The sequence below is a fragment of the Poromitra crassiceps genome (genome assembly GCF_964638095.1).
Source record: "Poromitra crassiceps genome assembly, chromosome: 10".
Lineage (NCBI taxonomy): Eukaryota > Metazoa > Chordata > Actinopteri > Beryciformes > Melamphaidae > Poromitra > Poromitra crassiceps.
This window is the reverse complement of record NC_139631.1, coordinates 33,621,424-33,632,629: the sequence shown is the minus strand read 5'-3', so window position 1 is coordinate 33,632,629 and position 11,206 is coordinate 33,621,424. Positions and strand designations below refer to the sequence as shown.

At 45.6% G+C, this 11,206-nt stretch overlaps 1 protein-coding gene across 1 annotated transcript in view; it reads left to right on the top strand.

The window, feature by feature from the left end:
* Positions 1 to 9,553: 9,553 nt before the first annotated feature.
* Positions 9,554 to 11,206, top strand: part of nos1 (nitric oxide synthase 1 (neuronal)) — a gene marked incomplete at both ends in the record, with an annotated part of 56,983 nt that continues 55,330 nt past the window's right edge. The window contains one exon of the mRNA XM_083644591.1: positions 9,554 to 10,281. Coding sequence (XP_083500717.1) covers positions 9,554 to 10,281 — 728 coding nt within the window. The remainder of the gene's footprint in view (positions 10,282 to 11,206) is intronic.

The window sequence follows — 11,206 nt, the reverse complement described above, 5'->3', positions numbered from 1 at the left end:
GTGCAGAACCCAAGTATACAGAGAGTGAGGTGCATCTGCCTCCAGCCATGAACCCAGCAGTAAGACTGAACAAAGTGAATAAGCTCATGTGTGCTCCTGCCTTCACAAGCCGAGGGCCAAACATAGATCTGAAAATAAGTCACACAAGCCATCAGAATACAGTTACACAGCTGCAATCATCTGCCTTTTTAGTCAAGGCTGAGGTCTTTATGTTATATCAGTTTGATCAGTTCTCTCAGTTCTTTTCCTGGAACTGAAATATTTTGTTACATATACTGTCAAGACACTATGGCTCCAACCTTTCCGGTCCTTTAATTACATTTCCTTTATTTAAGCTTTTTCCACTTTTGCACTCCTTGTCAGTCACTCTGAATAAAAGTGTCGGCAACTTGCAAAATCATAAAATGTTGATGAAGCAAATTGTTCCACAGGCCTTTAAAATGGTGGTTTAGCAGGTGGGTTCACTGTTCAATAGTATCACTACAAATAACACAACTTTTACTGGACCCGTCAAGCCAACCAAATTGCAAATAACGATAAAAAAACAAAATGAATTTCTGAATATTATCATAATTCAGATAGACGAGAAATACAAATCATATCATCATGCTACTATAATTGGAGAGCTGTGTGTGTGTGTGTGTGTGTGTGTGTGTGTGTGTGTGTGTGTGTGTCCGTCCGTCCATCCGTCTAGAGTTGCAAGGCGAGCGCCTCCAAAATTAGCAGAAAAACACTGTTGAATCTGGTGTGAAACGGGGGGCACTATAGCAATATTTCATGTCGACCAATCGCAGCTCACACTGCTATGACATCTTACATAGACCAATCACAGCTCACGCTGCTATGACATCATCTTACATAGACAAATCACAGCTCACGCTCCTATGACATCACATCACTGATGGTCATACAGGTCTACATCACTACATGGCGTCATCACAATGTCTATTATCACCTGATGATATCAGGCACTGATGGACATTGTGATATCATCAGTGATGTCATAATAGACATTGTGATGACATCAGTGATGATGGTGGCCAGTGGTAACTGATGATGTCATAGACTGGAATTGTGATATCATCAGTGATGTCATAAATCACTGATGATGTCATTACCCACTAATGATGTCATATATATTGTGACATCATCAATGATGTCAGAGTAGACATTGTGACATCAGTGATGTCATACATGTAGACCGATCCAAAATTTGGGGACCTGTCTGCATCTGGGGGGTTGTAATGGGACACGCATGCATGCACACACCCGCGCACACACACACACACACACATGCACACACACACACACACACACACACACACGCACACACACATGCACACAGGCATGAATCTGGTGTGGGGGGGAATAAAAAAGAAAGAACATGTCCATCTATGGCTAAAGCGATATTTTACGTATTTTATGCCTTCACATTCACACATTCATTGACATTGTGACATCATCAGTGATGTCACAATGGCTCGAGTGACATCACTGATGAGAGGAAATTGGCTGGAGCCAGAGAGACATCGGCTGAGCGCGCAAAGCACACGAGGTGCTAAAGCTGCGTTCACACCGACCTATTAAAGTTTTTCGCTGGCATCGAGTTTACATACAAAGTCAATGCAAACGAGCGATTGAGCGTATATTCGCCCGGGAGAAAAATCGCTGGGCGTCCGAGCGACAGAGACAGAGTGATAGGGAGAAAATACGCTCGTCGCCCCAGATGAAATATCCCAACTCGAGCGAAAATACGCTGGCATCAGTCGCTCGCTGTTCAACGCTGATTGGCTGCCGTGTGAGAGCGAGTCAAGGATCACACTGGCTTGGAACAAACCGCTGGTTTATTGTGTGGCAACAAACCGCATTGACAGGCTGACAGCTGACATGAAGTGAAGTCTGTACTACCGGTATGGTAGCCTAGGTAAACCCAGCCCCCACGTGACCTGCTCTCTCAGTTCCCAGTCACTAGCTGAGAACAGGTCTGAGAGCAGGTCACGTGGGGGATGTGTTTACCCAGGCTACCGGTATGGAGCTCACGTTAGGAGCACGCTGATAGGCCTAGCTTGTAAACAACGACGGGGGCTCGTAGTGGACAAACATCATGACCTTGCGTAACGTTATATCCCCCACATGTCCGTCAATTCGTGTGCCTGTTGATGAGCGATTTAAACAGAGCGACAGAGCGATTCCAAAGGGTTGAATCAAGCGACAGAGCGAAAAATAAATATCTCGGTGTGAACACAGCTTAAGCGCATGAGTTAGCATGAGTTTGGTCATACCCAAAATGGCCAAGTCTGAGAATTCTGTTCTTGTTGTTGCTTCCTTCTTCTTGCCAACTTCTGAAAATGAGTCAAAGTTGTGACAAACAGCCAAAACGAACATGCACACTCCTCCATGTAAAAAGGATGCTCCTCACTAACATGCACACTCATCCATGTAAAAAGGATGCTCCTCACTAACATGCACACTCCTCCATTTAAAAAGGATGCTCCTCACTAACATGCACACTCCTCCATTTAAAAAGGATGCTCCTCACTAACATGCACACTCCTCCATGTAAAAAGGATGCTCCTCACTAACATGCACACTCCTCCATGTAAAAAGGATGCTCCTCACTAACATGCACACTCCTCCATGTAAAAAGGATGCTCCTCACTAACATGCACACTCCTCCATGTAAAAAGGATGCTCCTCACTAACATGCACACTCCTCCATTTAAAAAGGATGCTCCTCACTAACATGCACACTCCTCCATTTAAAAAGGATGCTCCTCACTAACATGCACACTCCTCCATGTAAAAAGGATGCTCCTCACTAACATGCACACTCCTCCATTTAAAAAGGATGCTCCTCACTAACATGCACACTCCTCCATGTAAAAAGGATGCTCCTCACTAACATGCACACTCCTCCATGTAAAAAGGATGCTCTTCACTAACATGCACACTCCTCCATGTAAAAAGGATGCTCCTCACTAACATGCACACTCCTCCATGTAAAAAGGATGCTCCTCACTAACATGCACACTCCTCCATGTAAAAAGGATGCTCCTCACTAACATGCACACTCCTCCATTTAAAAAGGATGCTCCTCACTAACATGCACACTCCTCCATTTAAAAAGGATGCTCCTCACTAACATGCACACTCCTCCATGTAAAAAGGATGCTCCTCACTAACATGCACACTCCTCCATGTAAAAAGGATGCTCCTCACTAACATGCACACTCCTCCATTTAAAAAGGATGCTGCTCACTAACATGCACACTCATCCATTTAAAAAGGATGCTCCTCACTAACATGCACACTCCTCCATGTAAAAAGGATGCTCCTCACTAACATGCACACTCCTCCATGTAAAAAGGATGCTCCTCACTAACATGCACACTCCTCCATGTAAAAAGGATGCTCCTCACTAACATGCACACTCCTCCATTTAAAAAGGATGCTGCTCACTAACATGCACACTCCTCCATGTAAAAAGGATGCTCCTCACTAACATGCACACTCCTCCATTTAAAAAGGATGCTCCTCACTAACATGCACACTCATCCATTTAAAAAGGATGCTCCTCACTAACATGCACACTCCTCCATTTAAAAAGGATGCTCCTCAATAGTCACCATTTAATGAACTGAATAAAACTGCACTTCATCTTCCAATATGAAAGGTTTTCAAAAGATAATCATCAGAAGAGAGGAGGGCGTAGTAGACAACGTATGAGTGAGGTAGATTTGCAACTCCTTGCACTTTAACTTTACTTTTGTAAAAGGAATGCAGAGATAAGGTTAATAATTTAGTTGTGATTTATTCATTGAATTCCTTCGGAGATGGAACTAGGCTGTTGTGTCTTGAGGTGAGAGGAATAATTAGTCCGGCAGACAAAGGGCTGTTTTTGGCTGAACCTTGCATCAGGGTGTATCGTTTTTTTTATTGGCCCAAAATATAGTCTATATAGCCTACCTATTTTTATAAAACCACCTGCTGACCAGCTGTTAGCCTTGAGCAATTTTCATGACAGTATAATGTGAACATAGCGCTGGTGAATAGGCAGGTGAATAGGGTCAACATTTTAACTAATAGATATCACCATGAAACTTCCCCAGTTGATTACAGACATTAAGACAAATATTTTTTGTATCACAAGTTTTCTCAAATGTTATGTTTAAAAATGCAAATGAGGCATCTATATGTGCTATCGCATGCATTTCCAGAACAGAAATCTGAACATTGAATAAAGACAGGTGCCACCCCACCTAAGGTTCTGCTGGACTAACTACATGTAAGTCGTCTGTTAACCACCTGAACGCTAAGTCCTGTCTCTGCAGCCAGCGTCTCCCTCACCTGAAGCCACCCAGACAAAAAAGACTCCCAGCATCACACAAGAAAATAAACACTTCACAGCACAAGCATTGAAATAGTTTGTGTCCGGGGATAAACTCTGCCATTGGTGCTGACCATTTCAGTTGTTCCCTGCATGTCCACTCTCAAATGCCTCCACCGCTGTGAAACAACCTACACGCTGAAAATGGCAAGTTTTGGCGAAGATTTGGATCATGCAATAAAGCAGGTCTGCTTGATAGGCTACTTTCTCGGTGGATGGTTGTAAAGGTAACAGAGCCTTTTTCACGTCAGATTGAGAGTAAGGGTGCTTTCTCACTGGGAAAGATTGCTTTCGTTCCGTTCCGTGCCCCCCCCCCCCCCCCCTTTCCCCCGCTGGTCACCTAACACATTACAACATTTATTCCATGCTCGGGAACGGAACGGAACACTTGCAGAGTAGCTACACTTGCGTCATCAACTACACCTGGAGTGTATCCTCGCCCGTGTGTTGTCTGCGTGGTTCGGTACGGTTGACGTTCACATTCGCAAGTGTTCCGTCCCCGGGCACGCCAAAGTGTTCCCCGGAGCACCTTTTCAAGTGGACACTGTGGTAACGCTTTAGAATACAGCCCGCAAATAAGCATGTAGTTATAGTATAACTACACTCCTTGTACCCCGTAGTTCTACTATAACTACAGTCCTTGTACCCCGTAGTTATACTATAACTACAGTCCTTGTACCCCGTAGTTATACTATAAATACACTCCTTGTACCCCGTAGATATACTATAACTACACTCCTTGTACCCCGTAGTTATACAATAACTACACTCCTTGTACCCCGTAGTTATACTATAACTACACTCCTTGTACCCCGTAGTTATACTATAACTACATGCTTATTTGCGGGCTGTATTCCAAAGCGTTACCGACACTGTCACAGTACGCTGTTCCGCACCCGTGCACAGGACGCAACGTTCACACTCATGAAACGAACCGCAGCTGGGGTACATTTGGGGACAAGTGTGCACGGTTCCGCTCCTGGGTCCCCAGTGAGAAAGCACCCTTAGAGGAGCTGGGCTCTCCCCTGTGCTGTTACAGTGCGGAACGAAGATAGTCCGGAAAGCGAGACTACTGTGTGACTTGACAGGAAAGTTCCAGAGGTCTGCTGTTGAGACAAAAATGCTGGAGCGTAATATTAAGAACTTGTTTGTGGAGTTAGTTTAGTGGGAATAATATAGCAAGAAGGGGGTGGGATGTGGAGGGTGTTGGTGGAGAAACTTCTGTCTCATCACTTTTTTGGTGGAAAGTGTAGTTTTGAGATTTGCAATCTCCTTGCAAATCTCAATTTATTTGCAACTTTCAGGTTCCATGATGCTCATTGGCCAAGGTCACGATAGGTGTGGATTTTTTTTATTTTATTTTATTAAATGCAAGGAACAGAAGATTGTCAAGAATGTTGGAGCATCACTGCTGAAAACATGAACTGATTCCTCTGTGTTTTAGATATCAGTAGAAATACAGCCGAAATACAAGGTGACGAAACCAAAGGTTACATTTATCCTGTTTTTATTTTCAGTGGAAAAAAAAATTCTACTGTTCAGCCCATCTGTGTTTTTATTACCCATTTCTGCATGTCTACAAGACCTCATAGGCCTATGCTGAAGCAATATTGCAGCCTATTTGTGCCAATTGTAGCCTATAGACTCAGTTATGTTTTTGTTGTTTCATTTCCCGTAGGCCTATCATATGGGGGGGTGTGGATGTTAGGGGAGTCTCAGACTCCGAGTCTTCCTTGCATGGTGATGATGACGCTATCCGACCTCACCTAACTAAACCCACCTACCATTCATTTAGATGCCCGTGCACGATTCCCTCCGAGCTCGTCACAGTGTCTCCCGTTGCTCCATATTTATAAGGCGCCCTGGTGCGCGGAAACGCACAAGCATGCCGTGTCTCTAGAGTGGCAGGGCGCGTCGCTGATTTGGAGACGCTCGGATGAAAGAGGTGTGCAACCGCTGCTGAGAAGAGACGCGGGAGCGCAGGAGTTTTATTCCAAGTTCACGGCAGCAGGTCGTTGTGACAGCGACCTTGTTCTCAGGGGTAAGTTGTTATGCGTTTCATCTAACCCATCTACTCTCCCTTTCCTTTTGCGTGATAAATTAGATTGCGTATTCGGATAAGGATAGGGAAGGAGCAGCGCTATGCTAAAAAGTGAGAAGGAATGGAGCATGCAAATTAATGTGCAAACCTGTGGCTATTGGGTATATATTTTTTATCATATTTTTAATCCTCATTGTTACACAAGATATGGGTTTTATAGCCTTTACCAGTTTCCACCTACAAAGTTGTTGCTCGGGGGGAACTGGCTAATTAAGGATCGGTGGGAACATCGTGTGCATGTTTGCGTTGTGTTGTGTAAAGATAAAGGATAGGCTACTTTGCTAGAGCTTTGTTTGTTTGTTTGTTTGTTTGTTTGTTTGTTTGTTTGTTTGTTTGTTTGTTTGTTTGTTTGTTGTTTTTTTCTCAGAACTTGTGTGCATAGGCTCTTCACTTGTGGACACTTGACTCTTAATGAATACAAAAAATATTATATTAGCATCAAGATTTTATAATCATAGTTGTAGCTAAATGTCTATTTTAGGGAGATTTACAGGATTGCAAACAGGTCCGCACAATATAATGCATAGCTCTTTAGCGGCTTGTGCTTTGAGAGCCTTCATGACCCACGCAAGGTTGGTGCGTGGGCGCGATAAAGATGGAATGATGTGGATGAGGGAAACCCATCTATGGTAGCCTATATAATGCATATATGATCATTTACATATCGGGAAAGTTCTTATGGAAATTATAGTCTATATGCCCTGAGCAAAGTCGATGCAGCCCCCTAATTAATCTTTAATTATCCTGGTAGAAAATGTAAATTTCGTGCTGCTGCTGTTAGTGGGCCTAATGATTTTAGAATCACAGAATACTGTGTGGTAAAGTATTGTTAACGTTTAAAGCGTCGTTTGTGAGAGGGAAGAGCGCTCCTTTCCAACAGCAGTTGTTGGTGATTTCTGAAGTGAAGAGCAGCACGAGTTTGGATTGGAGCGCTGACCTTGGTGCTGAATTATTCCAGTCTGTCCTTGTCATTTGCTGCCTACACAGACAGCAGCGGGGCTTTAGAGCTGCATTCAAGGCAGTGCCACCCACGCAGCCAAATGCAAAAGTCCCAAACTGCAAGGAGCACGCATGGTATGATGCATCAACGGAAGTGAAACTCATTAGGCTACTAATCGAGTCGTTGGCATCTGACAGACACCGTTCATAAAGTTCGTTTCAGGTGTAGAGACAATTAAGAGCATTCGCAAGAATTGGAGGGACAGAAGGTGTGATTCGTGCAAGCTTTTTCGCCCAAAGGCGGGATTGTTGTTTTTGTTGAAAGTCTTCTTCATCGTTCACCCCATGAGCTCTAGCAGGGAGGAGCAACAAGCACGCATCCTTTTGTCTGAGGTCAGCCAGATATGTGCGCTTAATCTGCCTATATTTGACCCTGAAGCCTGATTTGTGCTTGCGAGTCGTGCGTCTAAAAGTGAGTGATAGTAGTAATATGATATAGGCCTAGTTGATTGCTTAACCTTTAGCTATAGTTTATTGGGTTATTTAATTCCTTATCAGTAGGATTACATAATGTGTTTGTATATTTCCATGTGGCTAATGCAGTGTTCAGCTGATGTAGCCTTATTTTTCATATGTTTGGAAATAAGTCCAATTCCATTCAATGCGACCTGAGAATTTTAGTTTATGTAGGCTATACCTATTTGTCTTGAGAAAACAGAGTCCTGACAAATCCTAGACTACAAGTATTAGAGTAGCCTACAAGTAGAATTACATAGTCCAGGAAATTACTCAAGTAAGATAAAAAAAAACGTAGCCTATTTAAAAGTAGGCCTAGGCTATAGTGTATGTAATATGTATTACGTAATTTGCGTTACTTTAAAAATGTTCGATCCTTTAATTAAATTGCATTCGATTTAATTTCATTGGCCACTGTAGTTAAGAGCCACCAGTCTGGGCCACCTAAATGTGGAGTTGATTCTGCACCTGTTGAGCAGTCCCAACTGCTACCGTGCTGTTTTCATAGTGTGGTGTGAATTTTCTTAGTCAGTAAGAGAATATAGGCATTTAAATGCAGGAAGTAGAAATTACTCAAGTAAAGGTAAAAGTAGGCTATACCATTATAACATTTTTTTTTAAAGTAGACTATAAAAAAACATACTCAAGTAGGTTACTTAATATTACTTGTACTCAAGTATATACTCAAGTACTTGTACTTCGTTAATTTACACCACCATATGGATTTATCTGTTTGCGTGCTCTGAGAGCCCACCACTTAATGACGTTAAAGGGAATGTCCAAGCCACAATAAATCTCCGTTTTCGTGTGATCTGCCATCTCCTCTCCCTATAATTCCATTGCCTCATATCCAACATTGAATGCCCAAGCCTTCTCCAGTTAGGTCCCACCTAAAACCCTTTTGTTCGTGCCATCATCACAGTCAAACTCATTAGGCCTACAGTATAGTAGGAGAGATTTACACTGTGGTGAACAGTTAGTAGACATGTGTCTGCCTCGATTTGGATAAGCCATGTGTCTGAGTGTGCAAGAGATATATCTGTGTTAATAATTAAATTAGATACTGTACAATCTATGCAACTGTTACAGCATTTCTGCATTTCTTTCTTGAATGTCACACAGCACAAGCAAGCTCAAACAAGTAGTTACCAGGCGAATTCCTTGCAACATTGACAGCTGAAAAAAAGTGGAATCCCCCCCCCCCCATCTGGGGGATGCAGCAAAACAGCAGCAATAGTTCAACAAGTGAGACTTTTCCAATGGCTACATCTGTATCCCAGCTAAACTTAGTATACTAGTTTGATCTAGCTGAATTTATATTTATCTTTGCAAGACAAAGATGTCCATGACAATATTTTGCATAGCTTTGCAGGACTTAACGATCTGTGTAACATCACACCTTCTGAAAGCATTACTAACACTAAGTGACTCATATATCCGATTTTCCTGATAATGTTAAATCCGCACATTGTATACAAATCCTGCGGTCAAGGCCGACTTCCACAAAACTAATAGATCTTCTCTTTCCCCTCCTCCTGCCGCCGCTCAGAAACATCCCTGGGGACACACACACTCCACACAGAAGCACAGCACCCGCGCACACAGGCAGCATGCAGGAGTCGGAGCCTACAGTGTGCCAGCTGCAGCCCAACATCATCTCGGTGCGCCTCTTCAAGAGGAAAGTGGGTGGCCTGGGCTTCCTGGTGAAGCAGCGAGTGTCCAAGCCGCCCGTCATCGTGTCGGACCTGATCCGCGGCGGGGCGGCCGAGGAGTGCGGCCTGGTGCAGGTGGGCGACATCGTCCTGGCCGTCAACAACAAGCCCCTGGTGGACCTGTCCTACGAGCGGGCGCTGGAGACGCTGAAGAACGTCTCCCCCGAGAGCCACGCCGTGCTGATCCTCCGCGGACCCGAGGGCTTCACCACCCACCTGGAGACCACGTTATCGGGCGACGGCCGCCAGCGCACCCTGCGGGTCACGCGGCCCGCCTGCCCACCCTCCAAGTCCTACGAGCACTGCAGCCCCCTCGGCTCTGGTGGGCAGCAGCAGGTCAACAAAGAGCCCCAGCTCAGGGCCATCGAGAACCTGTCCTCTCCCTCCGTCACCCCGTCCAGGCTGCAGAGGGGAGGGGTGCAGGTGCAGCTGATCGCGGCCCAGGACCCCCTGCTGATGAGGGACGGGGGCCGCGGAGCGCTCCTGTGCAATGGGGTGGAGGAGAACAGCGAGCTGCTGAAGGAGATCGAACCCGTGCTGCGCCTCATCAAAAACAGCAAAAGGGATATCAACGGAGAAGGCCAGAGGAATGTGGAGAGGAGGGACGCTGAGATTCAAGTGGACAGGTAATGTGTGATGTGATGCTACGTGGTTGATCCCCGGAGGGAAACTCTCTGTGTGCCTGCCCCCCCCCCCCCCCCCCCCCACAGGGCAGGTTAAGGTTAGAGCACAGGCTGAGCTCAGATCAGCTTTGTGCCTGGCCCTCTCCACAGGGCAGGTTAAGGTTAGAGCACAGGCTGACCTCAGATCAGCTTTGTGCCTGGCCCTCTCCACAGGGCAGGTTAAGGTTAAAGCACAGGCTGAGCTCAGATCAGCTTTGTGCCTGGCCCTCTCCACAGGGCAGGTTAAGGTTAGAGCACAGGCTGAGCTCAGATCAGCTTTGTGCCTGGCCCCCTCCACAGGGCAGGTTAAGGTTAGAGCACAGGCTGAGCTCAGATCAGCTTTGTGCCTAGCCCTCTCCACAGGGCAGGTTAAGGTTAGAGCACAGGCTGACCTCAGATCAGCTTTGTGCCTAGCCCTCTCCACAGGGCAGGTTAAGGTTAGAGCACATTCTGAGCTCAGATCAGTTTTGTGCCTGACCCTCTCCACAGGGCAGGTTAAGGTTAGAGCACAGGCTGACCTCAGATCAGCTTTGTGCCTGGCCCTCTCCACAGGGCAGGTTAAGGTTAGAGCACAGGCTGACCTCAGATCAGCTTTGTGCCTGGCCCTCTCCACAGGGCAGGTTAAGGTTAGAGCACAGGCTGACCTCAGATCAGCTTTGTGCCTGGCCCCCTCCACAGGGCAGGTTAAGTTTAGAGCACAGGCTGACCTCAGATCAGCGTCTTCAAGTTGCTGCTGCTAGGGAGCACCTCAGCAGGGTGGATGGTTGAACCTAGGTCACCTATTTGAAGGACATCTTGCTGCCCCTAACTTACCTGACCCAGCCTGGCACGCAGTAGCTCAGTGGTTCTCAAAGTGGGGTCCTGGTGGGGGTTTCAGGGGGTCCACAGA